The sequence below is a fragment of the Pituophis catenifer genome, unplaced genomic scaffold, assembly GCF_029215685.1.
Source record: "Pituophis catenifer annectens isolate HBS135680 unplaced genomic scaffold, rPitCat1.0.hap2 SCAF_16, whole genome shotgun sequence".
Taxonomy (NCBI): Eukaryota; Metazoa; Chordata; class Lepidosauria; order Squamata; family Colubridae; genus Pituophis; species Pituophis catenifer.
In genome coordinates this window covers 18,219,661-18,244,742 of record NW_027256896.1, presented here as the reverse complement: position 1 = coordinate 18,244,742, position 25,082 = coordinate 18,219,661, and the positions used below count along the sequence as shown (strand labels likewise).

At 47.3% G+C, this 25,082-nt stretch overlaps 1 protein-coding gene across 3 annotated transcripts in view; it reads right to left on the bottom strand.

The window, feature by feature from the left end:
- RNF216 (ring finger protein 216) overlaps window positions 1-24,207 on the bottom strand; it is a 72,454-nt gene extending 48,247 nt beyond the window's left edge. The window contains exons 1-10 of one of the 3 annotated variants that reach the window (XM_070954879.1): window positions 24,124-24,207; window positions 14,213-14,324; window positions 13,823-13,959; window positions 10,498-11,316; window positions 9,508-9,584; window positions 7,661-7,763; window positions 6,447-6,611; window positions 2,944-3,058; window positions 1,341-1,480; window positions 127-177 (exon numbers count right to left, since the gene is read on the bottom strand). In XM_070954879.1, the coding sequence (XP_070810980.1) occupies window positions 127-177; window positions 1,341-1,480; window positions 2,944-3,058; window positions 6,447-6,611; window positions 7,661-7,763; window positions 9,508-9,584; window positions 10,498-11,316; window positions 13,823-13,959; window positions 14,213-14,276 (1,671 nt within the window). In that variant the 5' untranslated portion in view covers window positions 14,277-14,324; window positions 24,124-24,207. Of the gene's footprint in view, window positions 1-126; window positions 178-1,340; window positions 1,481-2,943; window positions 3,059-6,446; window positions 6,612-7,660; window positions 7,764-9,507; window positions 9,585-10,497; window positions 11,317-13,822; window positions 13,960-14,212; window positions 14,817-24,123 lie in introns of those variants that run through there. The other 2 variants (XM_070954880.1, XM_070954881.1) reach the window with 2 other exon arrangements.
- Between the last annotated feature and the right edge of the window lie 875 nt (window positions 24,208-25,082).

The following is a 25,082-nucleotide window of genomic DNA, read 5'->3' as shown; positions in this document are numbered from 1 at the left end:
GCTCAAATTGTGACCGTGTGGACTTTTGGACGGTTGTGACTGCCATCACAGCTCGATGCAGCCAGTGTTTTTTTTTTCATAAAGCGACACAATACGATTGGTCAGAGATGCCTTCAGACTACTTACTTTTTGATACTGCTCCTCGTTCATCTGCAGGGCAAGAAGGAAGTCTGCATGCTGGCAAGAGAGAAAAAACACACTTAAGCACTGGCAAGAGTGAGAAATAGAGCATCTGTCTTTATTAGTGACTGGAAACCCCTTGTGCACCGTTTAAAGATAAACTTGTGATTTGCAATGGATGGCTGTGAAAGAGGGTGAGAAAGAGGACAGGGAAGAGAGAGGGAGGGGAAGAGAGAGATAAGAGGGAGGGGAAGAGAGAGGGAAAGAGAGAGGGAGAGAAAGAGAGAGAAGGAGAGAGAGAGAGAGGGGAAGAGAGAGCGGGAGGGGAAGAGAGAGGGAGAGAAAGAGAGGGAGGGAAAGAGAGAGAGGGAGAAAAAGAGAGAGGGAGGGGAAGAGAGAGGGAAAGAGAGAGGGAGAGAAAGAGAGAGAAGGAGAGAGAGGGAGGGGAAGAGAGAGGGAGAGAAAGAGAGGGAGGGGAAGAGAGAGGGAGAGAAAGAGAGAGGGAGGGAGAAGAGAGAGGGAAAGAGGGAGGGAGGGGAAGAGAGAGGGAGAGAAAGAGAGGGAGGGAAAGAGAGAGAGGGAGAAAAAGAGAGGGGGAGGGAGGAGAAGAGAGAGGGAAAGAGGGAGGGAGGGGAAAGAGAGAGGGAGGGGAAGAGAGAGGGAGAGAAAGAGAGGGAAAGAGAGAGAGGGAGGGAAAGAAATGATATTAGAAAAGTTTTTCTTTTTTATTGTTGCTAAACGTAATATTTCAAATGTAGGGGGGGAAATGAAGAGGCATAAGATTTATCACAGTTTTCTTAGAACATTTAGCTGAACTCTACCCTGTTTATCATTATTTCAGGTAGTAAAACCTCATTATTCAGGTTAAATTGCCGTGTTGGCACTCTGTGATAAATAAGTGGATTTTGGGCTGCGGTTTGGGCCCTCGGTCTCTTAAAAGGTTTGTAATCACTAATAAAAATTGTATATATAAAAAAAGAACCTGAATGAATGAATGAATGAATGAATGAATGAATGAATGAATGAATGAATGAATGAAAACAAATTACAAGTGTATCCCACTCAGAATACACAATTTATTTTAAGGAGTTTTTGCACCGTTTTTTACTATACGTTCAACCTACAGTGCTCCGGCCTTTGATTTTACGGAGATATGGATGTACAAGAGAGGGAAGAAAACCCGCACCCCATTTCCCCTCCCTCCCAGGGCTTGTAACTACCTCTGCCATCTCTTTGATCTTCTGTTCGTAAAACTCCCTCTCCAGCTGCACCGGGGGCAGGAGGGAGAGCTGGTCGTAACTCCTCCAGTGGCGCCTCTTGTTCTCCAAGAAAAACATGCGCTTCTCAATCTTCGTGTCACCTGGAGCATCGTTTGAAAGCCATGACGGTTAAAAAGGGAGAGAGAGAGAGAGAGAGGGAGAAAAGGAAAAATCAAATGCTTCTCTTAATGAAGACCACCTTAAAGCCGGAATCCGAGAAGCTTCTTCATCTCTGTAACTGTTGGCATGTAAAAACAAGAGGCGATTTTATCCAGAGAGATGGGTCTCCACTTCAGTGTTTCAGCATGAATGTTTGAGAGAGACTGATCTGGTAGATCTTAAGGTGGGAAGTCTATGCAGATTCTCAGTCCTCCAGGTCATGAAGGCAACTCAACTTCCTTGTTTTTTTTCTTTTGAAGACGTTTCGCTTCTCATCCAAGAAGCTTCTTCAGCTCTGACTGGATGGTGGGGAATGGAAGGATTGATACTCCTTGCAGACAGCTGGTCATTTGCATCCTTTCAGAGGGTCATTGAGGCCACTTGGAGGTTTCTCTGCAGAAGTTCCAAGAAGGCTCCACACTCATTTGCACCACTCAGTTGACTTGGAGGACTCAGATAAACTTCCCAGTAGCCTCAACGACTTTCTAAATAGAATGCAAACGACCAGCTGACTGCAAGGAGTACAAATCCTTCCGTTCCCCACCATCCATTCAGAGTTGAAGAAGCTTCTTGAATGAGAAGTGAAATGTCTTCCGAAGAAAAAACCAGAAAGTCCCATTGCCTCCTGAAAAAAGCACCTTTGAGATAACCATGATCTTGGATGACTAAGAATCTCAACAGACTTTGCACTATACAATTTGAGATGAACACCCTTGGAATGATGTGAGAGTAGGAATGGATTTCCAGAGGAAAAAACTGTCAGACTACAGGAACAATTTGCACCACTCAGGTGACCCTGAGGACACAGATAAACCTCCAAGTGGCCTCAATGATCCTCTGAAAGGATGCAAATGACCAGCTCTGTCTGCAAGGAGTATAATTTAATTTAATTTAATTTAATTTCCAATTTATATACCGCCCTTCTCCCTGAGGACTCAGGGCGGTGTACAGTCAAGATAAAAAACATAGAATACAAATATTAAAACATTTAAAAATATATATAAATTTTGGCCCGAAAGTTAAAAAATCATTAATTAAAAGAATTTAAAAATTTCTTCTTAAGCCAACCCGGCTTGCTGGAAAAGATGGGTTTTCAGGGAACGATGGAAATCCTTCCATTCCCCACAATCCAGTCAGAGTTGAAGAAGCTTCTTGAGTGAGAAGTGAAATGTCTTCAAAAGAAAAAAACAAGGAAGTTGAGTTGCCTCCATGACCTGGAGGACTGAGAATCTGCATAGACTTCCCACCTTAAGATCTACCAGATCAGTCTGTCTCAAACATTCATGCTGAAACCCTGAAGTGGAGACCCATCTCTCTGGATAAAATCGCCTCTTATTTTTACATGCTGCCACCAACAGTTTTGAGTCCACCTCTGCAAAAGCACCCTCCATCAGAAGCCGCTTACCCTGCTCAAATTTGAAGTCTATGTAAGAATACTGATTCATTTCTTTCCTCCTTTTTCGCTTCCCACTGGTTTCGGGAGATAACTCCTGCCACTTTTTGATGGCATCGGAAAAGGCCTAAAAGAAGAGGGAGGGGGGGAAAAAAGCCGTGAAACCAGATGTGAAGATGGAACCACAGATGTAAATTAAATCGTTCATTGCTATCTGGAATGGGGAGGATTTAAGTCTGCATGCTAGAAGGCAGGGAAGCCTTGGGCAGCCTCCCCTCCTCAAAAAATCCCAGGTGCAGCTGCGCCTTTGAAAGGTTGTAAACCAAGTGTCAACTTTTTACAGGGGCGGGAGAAAATTATTATCCCTACAACTGCAGAATAAGTCATCTGAAGGTGGAGCTTCTAGGGATGGCTAAATTAACGTCTTTGATCAGAGAGGAAAAAAAAGGATCTACATTTATATTTTACATGTACAGTGATCTGCATTTCTTTATTTACTGGAAACCCGAGTTATAGAACTTTTGCATGAAGGGGAGGAGATGCGAGGGGATGCATTTATGACTTGTCGCTTTGATGATTTTTTTTAAAAAAAACACACCCTGGAAAATTTAAACAAGCGGGGTTTCTTTTTTCCCCTGCCATCGCAGATAAAGAGATGATTTTGTAATTGAATTTTTTTATTTGCTGCAAAGGAAACTGGGAAACCTCTTCTCTGTTTTTATTCTCTCTGGCCTTTTTCTTCCTACTTTCTCCTGCTTCTAACTTTTTATTAGTTTGCGTTGGTTTTTGTAGGCTTTGTTTTAAATAAAACGATTGTTAAAAAAAAAAAAGAGAGAGAGAGAATCCGTTCATTTCTGCTTATAATTAAATTGTCGATGGAAGCCAAGCCAATACGTAACTTTATCCAAGTTTCTCTCTCGTGCTCCTTCTGGAGGCTGGAGAAGTTTAGCACCCCATTTTAGTGGAAAGGGCAGACCTTATCCCATGAAAAATGAGGGCACCCCCATGCTTGAAGGCCCCACCGCTAATTTCCCTAAACTAATTTCAATCCCTCTGCAAAGGACTCTCCTGCACAAAGACACTCCTGCACAAACACGATATCAATCCAATCTTTATTACGGTCATAGGCCAGCGGGGTGCACCCTGGTACGGAGGAGCTGCTGCCAATTAGGTTGGCGGCTTATCTAAATGAACACCGGCCCTGGATGGAAGACACAACAGAATCTCACTGGAGCCAAACACATCAGGGAGGTGGCAGTGGCTTGATCTGAACCCACTGGAATCAATCCAATGGGCTACCCTCGCCTAGGAACTCACTGCTCGCTTCAGGAGTTCGATTCTGAGCGGCTCCAGGTTGACTCAGCCTTCCGAGGTTGGTAAAATGAGGACCCAGATTGTTGGGGGCAAGAGGCTGACTCTGTCAACTGATTAGGGAGGGCTGGGAAGTGGGATATAAGTCTGCTATAGCTTGGGAAGGGAGGGAGGGAGGGAGGGAGGAAGGAAGGAAGGAAGGAAGGAAGGAAAGGTAGGGAAGGAAGGAAGGAAGGAAAGGTAGGGAAGGAAGGAAGGAAGGAAGGAAGGAAGGAAGGAAGGAAGGAAGGAAGGAAGGCAGGCAGGCAGGCATAGTGGTGCAGTTGTTACAATGCAGTGTTGCAGGCTAATTCTGCCCACTGCCAGGAGTTCGATCCTGACTGGCTCAAAGTTGACTCAGCCTTCCGTTCTTCCAAGGTCGGTAAAATGAGGACTCAGATTGTTGGGGGCAAAGAGGCTGACTTTGTAGACAGTTTATTGTGCTGTAAAGCATTATGAAGTGGTATGTAAGTCTGTTATTGCTTGGGAAGGAAGGAAGGAAGGAAGGAAGGAAGGAAGGAAGGAAGGAAGGAAGGAAGGAAGGAAGGAAGGAAGGAAGGAAGGAAGGAAGGAAAGAAGGCAGGCAGGCAGGCAGGCAGGCAGGCATAGTGGTGCACTTGTTACAGTGCAATTTTTCAGGCTAATTCTGCCGACTGCCAAGAGTTCGATCCTGACCGGCTCCAGGTTGACTCAGCCTTCCATCCTTCCAAGGTGGGTAAAATGAGGACCCTGATTGTTGGAGGCAATAGGCTGACTCCGTAAACTGCTCAGAGTGTGCTGTCAAGCACCATGAAGCAGTATATAAGTGTTACCTGCTTTGGGATCTTACGTGGAAATCACTTGAAGGCCCTGAGATTTGGAAAGAATTGACTGCAGTCATAGATAGAATAAAGCAAAGGAAAACTCGAGGTAAATGAAAACTTTCTGTTTACAACGGCATTTGGTCAGTCGGGAATTGTGCATTTAGTATCACCCGAGCCGAGCCTCTGATACGCAGAGAGGTAAGCAATGCAGAAATAGATTAATATTAATAGAGTCTGTTAACGTTATGGGCTCTTAACGCTTTTAATCATTAAGCTGCTATCTGGATTTTGCCGACTGCCCTGCTCTTGGGAATCGAGGTTTTCTGCACTATTCCTTTCAGCTACGGTTATTTGTCTGGGAAATGTGAGAGGCAGTGAAATGCTTTTTGATAAACAGGAAAGAGATGGCCAGAATTATCCAGAGCGGTTGGAGTTGCTTCCCCCCAACCCAAGTTTCACAGGCTTTTCTCTGCTGATAGTCCTCGACTTAGGTAAAGGTAAAGGTTCCCCTCGCACATGTGTGCTAGTCGTTCCTGACTCTAGGGGGCGGTGCTCATCTCCGTTTCAAAGCCGAAGAGCCAGCGCTGTCCGAAGACGTCTCCGTGGTCATGTGGCCGGCATGACTCAATGCCAAAGGTGCACGGAACGAACGCTGTTCCCTTCCCACCAAAGGGGGTCCCTATTTTTCTACTTGCATTTTTTACCTGCTTTCGAACTGCTAGGTTGGCAGAAGCTGGGACAAGTCACGGGAGCTCACCCCGTTACGCGGCACTCGGGATTCGAACCGTTGAGCTGCCGACCTTCCGATCAACAAGCTCAGCGTCTTAGCCACTGAGCCACCGCGTCCCTTTTGTCCTCGACTTACAACCATTCATTTAGTGACCAAAGTTGCAACAGCATTGAAAAAAAAAAGGGACATTACAATTTTTCACACTTAACAACAGTTGCGTCCGTCCCTGTGGTCATGTGATCAGAATTCGGACACTTGGCAACCGTATGTATGACAGGTCGCAGTGTCCTCAGGTTCAAACGATCAATTTTTGCCAACTTCTGACAAGCAAAAAGTCAACGGGGAAGCCAGATTCACTTAACAACCGTGTTACTCGCTTAACAGCCGCAGCGATTCACTTAACAACCGTGGCAAGAAAGGTCACAAAATGGAACCAAACTCACTTAACAACGGTCCCGCTCAGCAGTGGAAACTTGGGGCTGAATTGTGGTCGTAAGTCGAGGACTACCCATATCAGAGGTAATCTTTGAATTCCGGGCTCCCAAGGGATTTCTTTTCTGAGCCCAGGCTGCGCTTCTAAAAGGAGGGGGTGTTCCTAGAAAGGAGGGGGAGAAGAGAGAGGGGGGGAGAACCTTTCGGGTGATTGCATAGTGTCCCTTGAGTTCGTGGAGTGCCCACTTGATGTCTTGGCTGCTCAGCATTTTGAAGTCGGCCATGAGGAGGTCAGCGGCTTGAATGAAGCAACGCTGGTCGAGTGGATCCAGTTTGGAGAAGTCAAAATAGTCCACTTTAGGCACCTAAAGGAGGAAGAGGAGGAGGAGGAGGAGTAAGAAGAAGAAGAGGAGGGAGGAGGAGGAGGAAGAAGAGGGAAGAAAAAGGAGGAAGAGGAACAAGGGGAGGAGGAAAGGAGAAGGAGGAGGAGGAAAAGGAAGAGGAAGAGGAAGGAGGAGGAAGGGAGGAGGAGGAAGAAGGAGGAGTAGGAAAAGGAGGAGGAAGGAGGAAGAGGAGGAAAAGGAGGAGGAAGAAGAGGAGGAGGGAGGAGAAGGAGGAAGAAGAGGGAGGAAAAAGAGGAGGAAGAGGAAGAAGGGGAAGAGGAAAAGGAAAAGGAGTGAGGAAGAGGAGGAAAAGTGAGGAAAAAGAGGAGGAAGAGGGAGGAAGAGGAAGGAGGAGGAAGGAGGGAGGGAGGGAGGAGGAGGAAGGAGGAGGAAGAGGGAGGAGGAAGAAGAGGAGGAGTGAGGAGGAGGAGGAAGAGAGAAAAAAGAGGAGGAAGAGGAAAAAGAGGAGGAAGAGGAAAAAGAGGAGGAGGGAGAAAAAGAAGGGGGAAGAGGGAGGAGGAGGAGGAAGAAGAGGAAAAAAGAAAAGAAAAGTTAGGCATTTTTTTTTTAGGTAAACTTTCTTAGGTACACGTTAGAATTTTTAAGGCAGTTCTGAAGATACAAACCGGTAGCCCCCGACTTATGGCTTACATTTGGGACCAGGGTTGTTAAATGAGCCACGCCCGATTTTTACAGCCTTTTCCGCCACGGTGGTTAAGCAAACCACGCAGGCATTAAACGAATCCTTCTTGCCCCATTGACTTTGCTCGTCCAAAGCCGGCTGGGAAAGTTCATCCACGGGCATCACCCACACCCCAGGACGATGGCTGCCGACTATCGTTAAGTCCAGGCTCATTGCCGAGCACCTGGATTCTGATCCCGTGACCTTGGGGGACCCTATGACGGCTGTAAGCGCGAGGACTGGCCATAAATTCCTTTTTTTTTTCAGGGCGACTGTAGCTTCGAGCAGTCACTAAACAAAGGATTGTAAAAAACGAAGGATTATAAACAGAGGAAAAATCTCCACTTGCCTTTGTCTCGTCTTGGCTGGAAAGGAGGCTGCTGTTTGGATTTAAAACCATACTGAGTTCCTTCTTTGGATAGTCTGGATTTTCCAGGAGAAAATTGCAAAGTCTGGAAAAAAAAGCAAAAGGAGATGGGAACCTCTGGAAAGAGCTGCCTTTTGGAGAATCTCCCTTTGGGCCATCAAGCTGTCAGGTTTCGATGCTATCTCAAAATAAATGAATTTCCAAACTGCCGATCTTTAAGGAAATTTTCTCTTTATTCGAGCACGGCGATCTGATCCTGGCTCTTTCGCGGTCAGTACTGACCTTTGCCCCCCAATCCCTCCCTTTCCGATCCCCAATTCTCTGCTTCTCATTGACTATCTTCCAAGTCACTTTCCCGATTCCTTCTTCGTCAGATCACAGGAATGTCTCCCCCCTCTCCCATCTCCGAGGAGACAGAATCTTCAAAGGGATTTAGCAGGCAAAAGTTCAGGCTTCTCTTCCCTTTATTTATATGTCAGTGCTGGGACGCACTGACATATAAGCTTTTAAGCTTTAAAAGCAGTTTAAATGCTCCACAACTTCCAACAACATGGTGGTTGGGGAGGGGGGCTAAGAGATTTGGGGTATCCGATTGGTAGTCTCATCGGGGCCGCGGGGTGCTTAGATCTGGCTGCACAAACGGAGCTAGCAAAACAAACTAAAAGCAAAACAAAAGGAGAAATGGCAATAGGATGGAAGGCTGAGTCAACTGAGAGCTGGTCAGGATCGAACTCCTGGCTGTGAGCATAATTAGCCTGCAATACTGCATTCTGGAAGGAAGGAAGGAAGGAAGGAAGGAAGGAAGGAAGGAAGGAAGGAAGGAAGGAAGGAAGGAAGGAAGGGCAATAGCAATAAGACTTATATACCGCTTCATAGTGCTTTGCAACCCTCTCTAAGCGGTTTACAGAGTCAGCCTCTTGCCCCCAACAATCTGGGTCCTCATTTTACCCACCTCGGAAGGACAGAAGGCTGACTTGACTCTGAATGTTTCCCCTATTTTTTTTTATTTTTTTTTTATTTTTATTTTGATTTATATGCCGCCCTTCTCCGGAGATTCAGGGCGGCTTACAATGCGCTAAGCAATAGCCTTCATCCTTTTTTGTATATTTATACAAAGTCAGCTTATTGCCCCCACAAACTGGGTCCTCATTTTACCTACCTTAGAAAGGATGGAAGGCTGAGTCAACCTTGAGCCTTGGCGAGATTCGAACCCTGCAGTAATTGCAGGCAGCTGGTCTTAATAACCAGCTTAATAACAGGGTGCCTTAGACCACTGTACTACCAAGGCTCTTATTGCACTTGAGCATGCAAGGAGGGACTGGAAAGGAGAAAGGGGAAGAGGAAAGACAAAGAAAAAAAAGGGAAGAGAGCAAGGAAGGGAAAATAAGGAAAGAGGGGAAGGAAGGAGAAAGGAGAATGAAGAGGGAAGGAAAGAGAAGAGAAGAGAAGAGAAGAGAAGAGAAGAGAAGAGAAGAGAAGAGAAGAGAAGAGAAGAGAAGAGAAGATTATAATGAGAAGGAGGGAGGGTCTACCTTAGCACTTGGCCACCACGGGTGTCCCTGACACAAGTGATGTCAAGCTGGCCACGCCCCCTGCCCCTCCCCCTCCCTCAGGTCAAACACAGCCCTGATGCGGCCTGCAATGAAATCGAGTCTGACACCCCTGGCCTAGACCAAAACAAAAGGTTCAGGCGAGAGAGCTGGGACACGACGTCAGAATCATCTTCGGTTGGGTTGCAAGGAAGGGAAGCTGGCCACAAACTCTGCGAGTTCTGGGCCAGGTTCGCTGGCTTAAGGGCTGACTCCACACCCGGCTTTTTTTACACTTACATGTTTAAGTCGTTGCAGTTTTTGCTTTGTATCAGCTCTTCGATGTACTCTCTCGTTGCGTCTGGAAACCGGGCTTCCTAGAAAAAGAGGAAGGGTGGGTGAATCCAGTGGTGCAATTCAATTGTTTTTACTACCGGTTCTGTGGATGTGGCTTGGTGGGCGTGGCAGGGGAAGGATACTGCAAAATCTTCATTCCCGCCCCACTCCAGGGGAAGGATACTGCAAAATCTCCATTCCCTCCCCACTCCAGGGGAAGGATACTGCAAAATCCCCATTCCCTCCCCACTCTAGGGGAAGGATACTGCAAAATCCCCATTCCCTCCCCACTCCTGGGGGAAGGATACTGCAAAATCCCCATTCCCTCCCCACTCCTGGGGGAAGGATACTGCAAAATCTCCATTCCCTCCCCACTCCTGGGGGAAGGATACTGCAAAATCCCCATTCCCTCCCCACTCCTGGGGGAAGGATACTGCAAAATCCCCATTCCCTCCCCACTCCAGGGGTAGGATACTGCAAAATCCCCATTCCCTCCCCACTCCAGGGGTAGGATACTGCAAAATCCCCGTTCCCTCCCCACTCCTGGGGCCAGCCAGAGGTGGCATTCTAACTTAATATATTTTTAAAATATTTTTAATTGGTTTGTTATTTTAAATTGGGGCCAAATTAATATATATCTTTTTAATTGTTTTTGATGTTTGTATTGTATGGTTTTTATCTGGCTGTACACCGCCCTGAGTCCTTCGGGAGAAGGTGCGGTATATAAATTCGAAATAAAATAAAATAAAATAAAATAAAATAATAAAATAAAATAAAATAAAATAAAATAAAATAAAATAAAATAAAATAAAATAAAATAATAAAATAAATAAAATAAAATAAAATAAAATAAAATAAAATAAAATAAAATAAAAAATAAAATAAAAAATAATAATTAAAAAAAATAATAAAATAATATAAACCACCGGGGCTCAAGCCACCGTTAAGGCTTACCGTTTCTCGGGTGAGTAAGACAAGGAGGTCTTTCTCCTGTAGAGTAGCAGTCTGCTTGGGAAGCTCACCGGCGCTGGTATCCAGCGACCCTTGGACTGGAAACGCTGGACCGGCCTGCTCGTTTATTACCGCCTGCTGGCCTCCGTTTTCCTCTGGGGGGTGAGCTGGTTGAGGGGAAGCAGGGCCTGGGATTCCATCTTGCTGAGGCTCAGGCCTGGGGAAAGCCGGCCCGGGGATCTCTCCTTGGTATACTTTCGGCAAAGGTCCCAGATCTCTTTCCAACAGCGCCGGCTGAGAAGGAAGAGGATTGACCCCAGTCCGTGCCTCTTTCTTCGCCGGCTGGAAGTACGGATGATCCAGCCGCATGTTCTCCTGGACGCAGTGCAAAACCCTCCCGAGGTTGGGCGCCAGCCGTGGCTGAACCCTCCGATCTCTCTCTTCTTCTTCTTCTTCTTCTTGGTTGTCTCGATCGGCCCTCACTTCCTCCAAATTAATGACCTCCGGGGCAACTTCTCTCTTCGGAACCACACTGGGCCCGGCCTCTGTCTCGCTGACCTCCTTGGGGTCAACAGGATCCGGAGAATCGGGTAACTCCAAGACTTCGGTCTGGCTCGGTCTGCCCGGTCCAGCACTTCCGGTCTTCGGGCAGTTCCGCCGTGTCCCAGGCAACCTCGGAGAAGTCGAGGGTTTGGTCTTCTGGTCTTTGTGAGGGAGGGCCACCACTTCGCCGTTAGATCCCCCTTCCCCCGTCTTGTTAATGACTTGCCAGGGAGCGGCGGGCTTGATGACGTTGGGCCGCAGGAATTTCTTGGTGGCTGTCTTTACAAGGAGGCAGAGAGAGAGAGAGAGAGAGAGAGAAGAGTTAGATTCGTCATTCGTTTTGGAAATAGGGGCTAGGTCTAAAATTCCTGTCTAGATCAGGGCAGGGGTGGGTTCTAAATTTTTTTTTACTACCGGTTCTGTGGGCGTGGCTTATTTTGTGGGTGTGGCTTGGAGGTCATGTGGCTAGGTGGGCATGGCTAGCTGGTCATGTGACCGGGTGGGCACGGCTATGTGTATAGGGACTACTCAGAGAGCTGAAGAGTGTCATTTCTGGAAGGTCCTCGCACTTACGATCAGTCCTCGCACTTATGACCCGACTCATTTGTTTGCTTTTAACACTGATCAGCTGTAGGGCGGCCCTTTGAAGCCCCACGGCAAGAGTTTAAACAGTTTTTTTTCCCTCTAGTCATCAGCTGGGACTCAGGAGGCAGCAAAAGATTGGGGGTGGGACTAAATAAAAGGTAAGAATAACGTGGGTGGGTGGAAGGGCGGGGGGGGGGAGAACCGGTTCGGTGACGTCATATCGTCACCGCTACCGGCTCAGCCGAACTGGAACGAACTGGGAGGAACCCACCACTGGATCAGGGGTGTCAAACTCGATTTCCTTGAGGGCTGGATTAGAGTTGTGTTTGACCTTTGGGGGGGGGGGGGCTGAGCGTGGCCAGCTTGACATCACTTGTGTCCGGGGGGGGGGGGGGGCGCCTGTAGTGGTCTGAACGCTCTGCCAGTCAAAAACGGGCTCCCGAGCTCCGTTTTCGCCCGCGATGGCCTCCTGCAACCCTCTGCAGCTCCGTTTTTGCTGGCAGAGGGCTGCAGGAGGCTGTTGCGGCTGAAAATGGAGCCTGGGAGGGCGACGTGTATTTTTGGCCTCCATGCATTGGATTTTCACTCTCCCAGGTCCCCAGAACCACTCTGCAGGCCCAAACCAGGTGCATTTTTGGGTGAAAACAGGCCTGGTTTTGCCAAAAAATGGGCCTTGCAGAGCACTGCAGAGTACTTCTGGGGACCTGGGAGGGCGGAAATCCGACGCACGGAGGCCAAAAACTTATTGTTTTTCTTGTTTTCCTCCTGTAAATTTAGGTGCGTCTTATAGTCCGAAAAATACAGTAAGCAGTTCTCAATTTAAATCCAATTGCTTAGCCACCATGTAAAACTACAACCCACCTTGAGAATGGGATTTACAACCCTGATTCGGAGTTCCCGATGGCCAGGTTCCCCTGGAATCATGTGACTGCATTTTGGGGCCACATTTGCAGTCATTAAGCCTGCAGGACTTATTTATGGATATTTGCTGAGGACTACCTGTATACCTGTATACCATTCGGTGCTGTTCTGGGATGTTTTGAATAAAAGGTGTATTCTAAATCCTGTTTTATTTTTCAGGATCGCAAATAAATCTTTACGCCCCAAAAAAGAGAATTACAAATTTATGCTACCTGGATAGTCTTAATTTCTTCTGGAACCAAAGAGAACAAAATTACCAGCAACACACACAAAAAAAGGCACAACTTTTGCTTGCGGCAGCCCTTTAAAATTACAACTTTGACCTTCTGGTCCAACAGCTCCCACTTGTCAAAATATCTCAGAGGAAAGAATAAAAAGCAGCTGGGATGCATGTCATGAATTTTAGGTAATAAACCTCTCATCAGCTCAAAGAACATTTAAGCAGCTGGAAAACAGCAATCTGGCATTTCAAGAATGCAGGCGGAAAACTGTGCTTTGCTTTAAGCCTTGGGACATTCCTCAAACTTTGCACCTGGTTTACACACCAGACAATTTTGCTTGAGGTTTCGTGCAAAGTGTGACCCTGGCTAATTGTAGCCGATGCACCAAACTGTGGTTTAATAATTAAGGCTTAGCCACGATTATTAGTCTAAGATAAACCCAATTTTAGCTGCAGCCTATTTGGAAAACGTACAAAAATCAGTTTGGGAAGGCCCTGAACTCAAGAGTATTCGGGAGTTATGAAACTCATCGTTGGGAAAAACGCTCAGCTCCTTCACCAAACTGCAAGAGAAAAAATGGGAGTTTTTTTCTTTGTTTTGTTTTCTGCACTGTTGAAAAGATTTTTTTTTTTTAGAAAATACCATGGAGAAATTCATAATTCTTCTTCCCCCCCTCCCCTTATATTTCAAGAAGAGAGGGATGCGGTGGCTCAGTGGCTAAGACGCTGAGCTTGTCGATCGGAAGGTCGGCAGTTCAGTGGTTCGAATCCCTAGTGCCGCGTAACGGGGTGAGCTCCCGTGACTTGTCCCAGCTTCTGCCAACGTAGCAATTCAAAAGCAGGTAAAAAATGCAAGGAGAAAAATAGGGGCCACCTTTGGTGGGAAGGTAACAGGGCTCCGTGCGCCTTTGGCGTTGAGTCATGCCGGCCACGTGACCACGGAGACGTCTTCGGACAGCGCTGGCTCTTCGGCTTTGGAACGGAGATGAGCACCGCCCCCTAGAGTCGGGAACGACTAGCACATATGTGCGAGGGGAACCTTATTTACCTTTACCTTACCTCCATCAAGATGACCACGTCTTCATCATCCTCATCTTCCCACTGCTGGCGAACAGGTGTGTCCAACATCACAGGCAAGTCTTCGTCCGAGGAGTCGGATATCGTGATGAGTCCCTCGTCTCGGTGGTTAATCCTATCTGAAAGGAGGACAAGAAGGTTCGCGGCGGCTCGTGCATGGTGTCCGTCCTTCCAACTCCAGACTGAAATACGTGGCCCGAGCTTGCATGGAAATAAGGCAGGAGGGGAAATCCCAGGACAGAGGTGGACACAGGCCTTCGTGGCCTGTGGACTTCAACTCCCAGATTTCCTTGCGCAAGGCACTTCACCACCCACTTTGCTTAGCAACAGAAATTCCGGTGGCCGGAAGTTGAGAACTACTCGAGAACTTACCTTTCCCTCGATGGCTCCGGAAACTATTCAAGTCGATGACTTCTCTCTGACCTCCGTCTTCCATGTTAGAAGGTTACGCACCTGAGCATGACATCCGCTTGGTCAGGAGCCCCTGGAAAAGGGAGGAGGACCGTTTGACCACAAGGCTTTTGCTTGAGCTTGTTACTGCAGTCTCCAGGAGCAAGAGCCTTTAGACTTATATACCGCTTCACGGTGCTTTTACAACCTTCTCTAAGCGGTTTGCAGAGTCAGCCTCTTGCCCCCAACAATCTGGGTCCTCATTTGACCCATCTCGGAAGGATGGAAGGCTGAGTCAACCTGGAGCCAGTTACAATCAAACTCCTGGCAGTGGGCAGAATTAGCCTGCAATACTGCATTGTAACAACTGTGCCCCTGTGGATGGATGGCTTCCTTCCTTCCTTTTTCCTCCCTCTTTTCCTTCCTTTTCTTTCCTTCCTTCCTTTTTTCCTCTTTTCTTTTCTTCCTTTTTCCTCCCTTCCTTTTTTCCTCCCTAATTTTCCTTCCTTTTTCCTCCCTCTTTTCCTTCCTCCCTTTTTCCTCCCTTTTCCTTCCTTCCTTTTTTCCTCCCTACTCTTTCCCTTCCTTCCTTCGATTTTCCTCCCTCTTTTCCTTCCTTCCTTCTTTTTCCTCCCTCTTTTCCTTCCTTCCTTTTTTTCCTCCCTACTCTTTTCCTTCCTTCTTCCTCCCTCTTTTCCTTCCTTTTCTTTCCTTCCTTCCTTTTTTCCTCTTTTCTTTTCTTCCTTTTTCCTCCCTTCCTTTTTTCCTCCCTACTTTTCCTTCCTTTTTCCTCCCTCTTTTCCTTCCTCCCTTTTTCCTCCCTTTTCCTTCCTTCCTTTTTTCCTCCCTACTCTTTCCCTTCCTTCCTTCGATTTTCCTCCCTCTTTTCCTTCCTTCCTTCTTTTTCCTCCCTCTTTTCCTTCCTTCCTCTTTTTCTTCCTTCCTTTTTCCTCCCTCTTTTCCTTTCTTCCTTTTTTCCTCCCTACACTTTTCATCTTTCTTTCCTTCCTCCCTCCCTCCCTCCTTCCCTCCCTTTTCTCACACCTCATAATCATCACAGGATCAAAATCAAGGGGGAAGGCACTCAACGACTTAACAACTGCAGCGATTCACTTAACAACCGTGGCAAGAAAGGTCGCAAAACGGGATAAAACCAGGGGTGAAACACTACCGTTTCGCACTGGCTCGGCTGAATCGGTAGCGACGGCGGTAATTCAGAGAACCGGTAGTGTTGGCAGTGCGAGGCTCCACCCACCTGCCCGGATGTCGTTACTTCCTGGTTTTAACCAGGAAGTAACCTGTTTTTTATCCTCTGCACATGCACAGGCGGCTTTCCGCATCCACAGAGGGTCCAAAATCGCATGTGACGCACGCACACACTTTCGAACTGGTAGGGAAGGTAAGTAGATTTCACCCCTGGGTAAACCTCACTTAAATGTCTCACTTAGCACCGGAAATTTGGGGCTCAATTGTGGTCGTAAGTCGAAGACTCCCTGCAGCTGCGGTTCTATTTATTTATTTATTTATTATTTATTTATTTATTAATTTAATTTGTATACCGCCCTTCTCCCAGAGGGGACTCAGGGCGGTGAACAGCCAAAATTAAAAAAAACATACAAATACAAAAGTTAAGATAATTAAAAAAGAATTAAATCATGAGCTTCCCAATTTGAAACCCCCAAATCCATAAAATTTAAAATCCCAATTAAAAACCATTTAGGCTAAGTTCTAGACCACACACGCACAACAAATCAAGGCTCGTGTATTGCAACCACTGTTTCCGTGTGCCTAAAGGAGCTTCAAGATTCTGCCTTAGCTCCCTCTTCCTAGCCACAGCTGCTTAAAAGGCTCCACACCATGACTTTTTTTTCGGGGGGGGGGGGGTCTTCCTCCTCCAGGGATGCGTTTGGTGACCGTGAGCGCGTGGGCGTGTATGAGCGGGGAAGACTCACTGCGAATAACAGAGAGGCTATAATTGAAATATGACATATGGATCTCAACAAGAGGTGGCAGGACTGCGCAATAAACGGCGCGCTTGGGAAACGCACCGCCGTGCCGTTTCAACTCCGCTCTCGTTGCCAAAAGCCTGCAGCAAACTTCTATTCAGAATTGTTCCATGACACCAGCCCCGTCGTCAAATTCCGGGCACGCCGGTTTTAAGAGCCTTGGTACTACAGAGGTTTAATGCACCCTGTTATTAACACAGCTGCCTGCAATTTCTGCAGGTTCGATTCTTACCAGGCTCAAGGTTGACTCAGCCTTCCATCCTTTCTAAGGTAGGTTAAATGAGGACCCAGTTGTGGGGGCAATAAGCTGACTTTGTATAAATATACAAAAGGATGAAGGCTATTGCTGAGCACATTGTAAGCCGCCCTGAGTCTCCGGAGAAGGGCGGCATATAAATCAAATTAAAAAAAAAAAAAAAAAAAAAAAAAAAGAGATCCGGCATCTGTTTGGGTGTCAATAAAATCCTTCCAAGAGGCAGAGAACAGAGGCACAGGTGGGGGGCCATAAAATACAACAGACCTGTCCACTGATCTTTATCTACCTGTGTTTCCCCGGAAATAAGACCCTGTCTTATATTTTTTTTGAACCCTGAAATAAGCGCTTGGCCTTATTTTCGGAGAAGTGTCCGGAAACTTATTTATTTTATTTCATCAAGCCGAGCTGGCTTGATCCCACTGTTTTGGTTAAATTTAATTGATTTTAATTGGGTTGTTTTATTTATTTATTTATTTATTTATTAATCAAATTTCTATACCGCCCTACTCCCGAAGGACTCAGAGCGGTGAACAGCCAAGATAAAATACAGATAATCCAAATATTAAAAAAGTCCCTTAAAATTATTAAATATTTCGGCCGAAACACAGATTAAAACACCCAATTTATAAAATCACAAATTAAAAAATTTAAAAAATTTAAAAGATGGGAGTTAGGCCAGGCCAGCTTGCTGAAATAGAAAAGTTTTGAGAGCACGGCGAAACGTGCGCAGGTCCGGGATCTTCCGTATCTCTGGGGGGAGCTCGTTCCAGATGGTAGGTGCCCCCACAGAGAAGGCTCTCCCCCTGGGGGCCGCCAGTTGACACTGTTTGGCCGACGGCACCCTGAGGAGCCCCTCTCTATGGGAGCGTACTGGTCGGTGAGAGGCTATTGGTAGCAGAAGGCAGTCTCGTAGATACCCCGGTCCGATGCCATGGAGCGCTCTAAAGGTGGTAACCAAAACCTTGAAGCGCACCCGGAAGACCACCGGGAGCCAGTGCAGCTCGCGCAGGAGGGGGGGTCACATGGGAGCGCCACGTCGCTCCCATAACCACCTGCGCGGCCGCATTCTGGACCAGCTGGAGCCTCCGGGTGCTCCTCAAGGGGAGCCCCATGTAGAGAGCATTGCAGTAGTCCAAGCGGGAAGTAACGAGAGCATGAGTGACCGTATTTAACGAGTCCCGATCCAGAAAGGGACGCAACTGGCGAATCAGGCGGACCTGATAAAAAGTCCCTCAATTGTGGCCAAAAATATTTAATTATTTTTAAACTGTTTTTAAATTTTGTATGTTCTGTTTTATTCTGGCTGTTCACCGCCCTGAGTCCTGCTGGAGAAGAGCGGTATACAAATTAAAACAAATAAATAAATAAATTATTTTGGAGTGCGTGAAGCAAGTCGGGGCTCCTCTTGCCGTCTTACCTGATTTCCAACTCTGTCTCCCTAACCCTAACCAGAGGAAATGGCGGGGAGCATTTAATTTAATTTAATTTATCGCATTTCTATGCCGCCCAACTCCCAAGGGACTGCTGTACATGCGGTTAAATATTTTCGGGGAGGGCTTATTTTCGGGGAGCTTATTTTAGCACATGTGCTCAAAAGCCCAATTGGGTTTATTATCAGGGGATGTCTTATTTTCGGGGAAACGCTGTATTTCTTTTTTTTTTTTTCCCCTCTGGAATGCACGGAGAGGGAACTTTTGAAGGGAAAAATCTCTTGATTTGTTGGGCCGCGATTGAAAAAACATTTCACCTCCGACCGGTCGAAGGAAGTTTGCCAGGACTGGATGCCCCTGCGATCGATTATCCTGAATGCAAAAAATTCTCCCCAGCTCTAACGACAAACCAAAAAAATGGTTCAGAAGAGGCCTGTGCAACAGATTCCTTCCGAAAGGAACAGAAAGTTCAAGAGGACACAGTTCAGGAATCTTCCTTGTGACAGCAGCTCACGACTTCCTCCAGAATCTAAACTGCGTCCAAACTCATCTTTTCGAAGGGGGAACCGGGGATTCGTTTCTTCTATCGGCACAGAGAGAAGGAAAAAAATGAACCCACCAGCCGGTGCAGATCAAACAGAACAAAAAGTTGCAACAAGAAACCACTGTCAAGCTAGGACAACAAAACCTCATCTTATATATATATATATTTTGGATGGGAGATCCCAATAGTTGAATACATTACAAAGTATTGTATTGGGGTATCCAACTGGTGGCACTTTTAAGACTGGTGGACTTCAACTCCCAGAATTCATTGGCCATGGCAACTTGTGTGGACTTCAACTACCAAAATTCCCCAAGTAACTTTAAGACTGATGGACTTCAACTCCCAGAATTCCCCAAGTAACTTTAAGACTGATGGACTTCAACTCCCAGAATTCCCAAGTAACTTTAAGACTGGTGGACTTCAACTCCCAGAATTCCCCAAGTAACTTTAAGACTGATGGACTTCAACTCCCAGAATTCCCCAAGTAACTTTAAGACTGGTGGACTTCAACTCCCAGAATTCATTAGCCATGGCAACTTGTGTGGACTTCAACTACCAAAATTCCCCAAGTAACTTTAAGACTGGTGGACTTCAAATCCCAGAATTCCCAAGTAACTTTAAGACTGATGGACTTCAACTCCCAGAATTCCCAAGTAACTTTAAGACTGGTGGACTTCAACTCCCAGAATTCCCCAAGTAACTTTAAGACTGGTGGACTTCAACTCCCAGAATTCCTTAGCCATGACAACTTGTGGACTTCAACTCCCAGAATTCCCCAAGTAACTTTAAGACTGGTGGACTTCAACTCCCAGAATTCATTAGCCATGACAACTTGTGTGGACTTCAACTCCCAGAATTCCCCAAGTAACTTTTAAGACCCATGCTGGCTGGGGAATTCTGGGAGTTGAAGTCCACCAGTCTTAAAGTTGTCAGTTTGGAGACCCCTGCTGTAGAGCTTAATCACACATACACACACAAACACACACAGAGACACCATGCTCTGCTGCTGACTCCCAAGGCTAAGGAAGAAAACCACTCATATCCCAAATCTACAAGGCTGGGACTAGAAAATTCCTACAAACCATCTCAGTAAATCCATTCCATCCAAGTTATTCTCACAACAGGCAGCAGACAAATTCAGGATCTGCCCTGCTTCTCTCCACCCCCACCTCCCCCCCAAATTCCTGGCTCTCCTTTCCCCCAACCCACAACAGTTCAGATGAGCAGGCTGCCTTGTGTTTTCATTGCACACAAAACTAGATTTGCAGGTAAAATGGACTTTGTCCCTGCCAGCAGTTACAAACCAGGAAATTTAATTCTCATAATCCCCATGAACGACTTTCCAAGGAGAAGCAAAGACTGTCTTAGGGAGGGAAAGGGGGAGGGGGGAAGAGAGGAAAAGGGAGCTTGTGGGAATGGGGTGGGGGGAGAAAACAGAAAAGGTGGGAGAGAGAATTTAAAGGGAGAGTTGGAAAGGGCCATTCCATAAATGGGAGAAGAGCAAAACGAGCAGACACGTAGCTAAAAAAAAAAAAATGCAAAAAGGAACAGAATTGCGTGTCTGATTTGTTCAACCGATAAGCCACGTTTACATTCAGGTGGGAAAATCCTAATTTAAAACCCCCAAAGGTAAATGAAAGCAAATGTTAATGAAGAATTAAAACCTGATTTTCTTTTTTTAAAGTTCTTTGGAGATTTTCTACATTCAAAACTTCAAGAGGATTCGGAAAGTCCATGAAGCATTTTGGCCTGGAGACCAGAAGGGTTGAGACAGAGGCAGTCCTTCAAACTATTTTTTGACTCCGGGCTAGGTAGGTTTTTTTTAAAAGTTAGCAGCACAGGTCAACTTACGACCCCGCAACTGAGCCCCCGAGTTTATGTTGTTAAGTGAAGTTTTGTCCCGGGTTATGACTTTTCTTGCCACCTCGGCTAATGGAAGCCCTGCGGTTGTTAAATGAGATTGTTAAGTTAATATAACATATATATATGTTTATCTATCTATCTATCTATCTATCTATCTATCTTTTTCTTTTTCGTAGGCTTTTATGTGCATATTCTTTCTAGCCTGGTTTAACCTACGTAAGCTGTAGAACATCTTAGCTTACGTAGGTAAAACCTGGCTAGAAAGAATATGATATATATATATATATATATATATATTAGTATATGTATATGAAATCTTAATCGGTTCACCGCCCTGAGTCCTTCGGGAGAAGGGCGGTATAGAAATTCAATAAATAAATAAATAAATAAATAAATAAATAAATAAATAAATAAATAAGTAAATAAATAAATTGAATCCGGTTTCCTCGCTGACTTTGTCGTAAGGTTCGCAAAAAGGGGGAAATCACGTGACTCCGGGAACACTGCAACCGTCATAAAGGTGAGTCAGCTGTCAAAAAATTCAAATGTAAATCCAACGGTCGTTAAGTGTGAAAAATAGTTCCCTTTTCCCAGTGCCGTCGTAACTTCGAACGGCTGCTAAACAAACTGCCTTAAGCAGAGGCTACCTATATTGTCTTCAATTGGGGAGGGCGAAGCCATGATTTTAGATCTCCGAGTCATTTTGGTACTGTGGGAATCCTTGGGGAATTGGACATAGATTAAAGCAGCTTGAAAAACCGGGAGCAAATTCCAATATACACAATAAAGTGGTGTTTCTCAACCTTGGAAGCTTGAAGATGGGTGGACTTCAACTCCCAGAATCCCCCAGCCAGCGCTGCTGGCTGGGGGATTCTGGGAGTTGAAGTCCACCCATCTTCAAGCTACCAAGGTTGAGAAACACTGCAATAAAAGCTGATTTCAAAATCAAGTCAGCCAGCACCAATTTGGCCAGCAAAGAAAGTTTAAAAAGGATAAAAGGCCCAGCGGAGGACAAGTCCGAGACAGTCAGGATGCCAACAACATAAAAAGTGAATTTATAGCGGGCCAAACCACATCTGGCTATAAAACCCAGAAAGGGTTTTTTTTTTTTTTTTAATTTGATTTATATGCCGCCCTTCTCCGGAGACTCAGGGCGGCTTACAATGCGTTAAGCAATAGCCTTCATCCTTTTGTATATTTTATACAAAGTCAGCTTATTGCCCCCACAAACTGGGTCCTCATTTCACCTACCTTAGAAAGGATGGAAGGCTGAGTCAACCTTGAGCCTGGGGAGATTCAAACCTGCAGTAATTGCAGGCAGCTGGTCTTAATAACAGGGGTGCTTTAGACCACTGTACTACCAAGGCTCTTCTCTGGCTTAACCCCAGGGTGAAAAGCAGCAGGATTTGAAACCGAGACTCGGCTGTTTATAAGAGAAACAGGTGCTGGGCCATCCACCAATGCCCCCCCCCCCTTCTCGAAGGCCTTGCAGGGCGGTGGAGACCCCCAGAAGCAACATGCCAGGAAGGGGAAGGGGAAGAGGGAGGCTGAAGGATATCCTAAAGAGGAAGGGGTTGAGAGAGGTGGGGGGCGGGGGGCAATGCTTGGTAAAGAGCCTTGGTAGTACAGGGGTTTAAGGCACCCTGTTATTAAGCTTATTAAGACCAGCTGCCTGCAATTACTGCAGGGTTCGAATCTCGCCAAGGCTCAAGGTTGACTCAGCCTTCCATCCTTTCTAAGGTAGGTGAAATGAGGACCCAGTTTGTGGGGGCAATAAGCTGACTTTGTATAAATATACAAAAGGATGAAGGCTATTGCTTAACGCATTGTAAGCTGCCCTGAGTCTTCGGAGAAGGGCGGCATATAAATCAAATTAAAAAAAAAAAATGCTGTTGGAAAATCAAGCAGCAAGAATTAGGGAAAAGCAAAAGAAAACCAACCAACGAAACTCGCAAAGCGGAAGAGAAAGTGAAATGAAAAAGAGGATTGGATTAGCTTGGGGGGGGGGCGGCAGTATTTATTTCCAATAAGGAAGAGGGAAAGCACGCCAAAGGGGGGCATGGATTGGGGTGGGGGTGGAGAAGGGGTGAAATTAAGGGGGCTGAGGTGGGAGCCCACCTGTCTATCATTGGGCGGGGGGGAGAGGAAAATAAGCAGACAATATTTGGGGAGGGGGTGATTAACCACTGGGGGCAGGAGGGAAGGAGAGGCAAACCTCTTAGGGAAAGAGGAAGGGGGAGGAAAGAGGAAAGAGCCCCCTTCCAGGGGTGCCAAGTCCGGAAAGTAGGGCAGGGGAAGGCCAGGAGGGGAGAAAACAACCCCCTCCCCAGAAATGGAAGGGGGAGAAGACCCTACCCCCAGGAAAGTAAGGGGACGAGGAAGAAAAGACCCCCTCCTCCATAAAAGGAAGGAGAGGGGACGGGGAAGGAAGAGAAGACCCCACACACATAGGAAAGGAAGGGGAGGGAATGAGGAGGGGAAGGGAAGACCCCTTAGGAAGGGCAAGGAAGGGGGAAGAGAAAACCTTTCCCCCCCACCAGAACTGAAAGGGGATGGGGAGGAACAGAAGACCCCCCCTCCAGGAAAGGAAAGGGAGGGACCCCTCCCCAGGAAAGGAGAAGTATAAGAGGGGGAAGACAGCCCCCCCCAAAGGAAAGGAAGGAAGGGGACGAGGAGGGAAGGGAGAAGAAAAGACCCCCCCCCATAAAAGGAAAGAGAGGGGATAGGGAAGGAAGAGAAGACCCCTCCCCCAGGAAAGAAGAGACAGAAGAAGGGGAAGACAGCCCTCCCCCCCAACCCAGGAAAGGAAAGGGACGAGGATGGAAGGGGGAAGAGAAGACCCCCTCCCCATAAAAGGGAAGTGGAAGGAAGAGAAGACCGCTCCCCCCAGGAAAGGAGAAGCGGAAGAGGGGGAAAATATCCCCTCCCCCCCACCAGGAAGGGGGGGAACGGAAAGATCCCACCCTCCCACCCTAGAAAGTAATGGGATGAGGAAGAAAGGGGGAAGAGAAGACCCCCCTCCCCATAAAAGGAAGGCGAGGGGACGGGGAAGGAAGAAGGAAGACACCCCCCCCCCAAGGAAAGGGAGGGAGAGGACCCCAAGAAAGAAGGAAAGGGGTGGCGGGGACCCCAAGAAAGAGGAAAAAGGTGGGGGTGGTGGGAAAGACCCCCCACCCAGGAAAGGGACGAGGAGGAAAGGGGGAAGAGAAGCCCCCCTCCCCATAAAAGGGAAGTGGAAGGAAGAGAAGAAGCCCCCACTCCAGGAAAGGGAGGGAGAGGACCCCAACAAAGAAGGAAACGGGTGGCGGGGAAGCCCCCCACCCCACCCAGGAAAGGGACGAGGAGGAGAGGGGGAAGAGAAGCCCCCCTCCCCATAAAAGGAAGAGAAGAAGCCCCCCCTCCAGGGAAGGAGAAGAGGGAGGGGAAAGATCCCCCCCCAGGAAGGGGGAGAAGACCCCACCCCCAAAGGAAAGGGAGGGCGGAGACCCCAAGAAAGAGGGAGAAGGAGGGGGTGGCGGGGAAGACCCCCACCCCACCCAGGAAAGGGACCCAGGAAGAGAAGCCCCCCTCCCCATAAAAGGAAGAGAAGAAGCCCCCTCCCCACAGGAAAGGAGAAGCAGGAGGGGAAAGATCCCCCCCAGGAAGGGGGGGTGAACAGAAGACCCCTCCCCCAAAGGAAAGGGGGGGCGGGGACCCCAAGAAAAGGGGAGAGGGAGGGGGCGGAGGGGAAGACCCCCCCCCACCCAGGAAAGGAAGAGAGCCCCCCCTCCCTCCCTCCTCCCCTCACTCACCGCCCGCTGCCCCGCTCGATCCCTGGCCGGCTGCCCCGTCCGGGCCTTCGCAGGCCGGCCTGCCCCTCGCGCTCCGGCCCGACCCCCGCGCGAGGCTCCGGCGCTTCCGGCTTCCTCCCTCCCTCCTCGGCGCCGCCCCCTCCCTCCCCCCCTCCCGCACGCACGCACGCACGCACGCAGCGCCGCCCCCCCCTCCCGCCTGCCACGTGACCGCAGGACGTGTAAGGGGGGCGGGGCCGGGGCAGGGAGCACGCGGTGCCATAGAGCGCGCGGAGGGAGAGGCGGCACCATAGAGAATGAGAGAGAGAGAGAGAGCAGGCGGTGAGGCTGGATGCCTTCCTGGTTTGGGCTGGATGGAGTTGAGGGTGGCTGGTTGGTTGGTTGGTTGGGGTGAAGGCGGGGAGTCTCCAGCAAGTCAGGCCAATCGCAGAGGAATAGATGGAAGGAGATGGGCCAGGATGACCTGCATCTTGCAAGGCTCACTGACCTTCTGTCTGTCCCTCTATAACATCATCTCCTATCTCTATTTCTATGTAACCTATGTTGCCTCTCTATCTACAATTCTCTCTAATCTCTCTGTATCATCTGTCTTATCTATCGGTATATCTACAATAACTAATCCACTTCTATCTATTCATCTATTATTTATCTCTATCTCTATCTCTATCATCTATCTCTCTATATCTATCTATCTATCTATCTATCTATCTATCTATCTATCTATCTATCTATCATTATCTATCTATCTATTCTATCTACCAGTATCTATTTATCTACAATATCTAATCTACTTCTCTCTTTCTTTCTCTAATCTATCTATCTATCATTATCTATCTATCTATCATTATCTATCATCTATCTATCTATCTATCTATCTATCTATCTATCTATTCTATTCTATTCTATTCTATCTATTCTATTCTATCTACCTATCTACCGGTATCTATTTATCTACAATA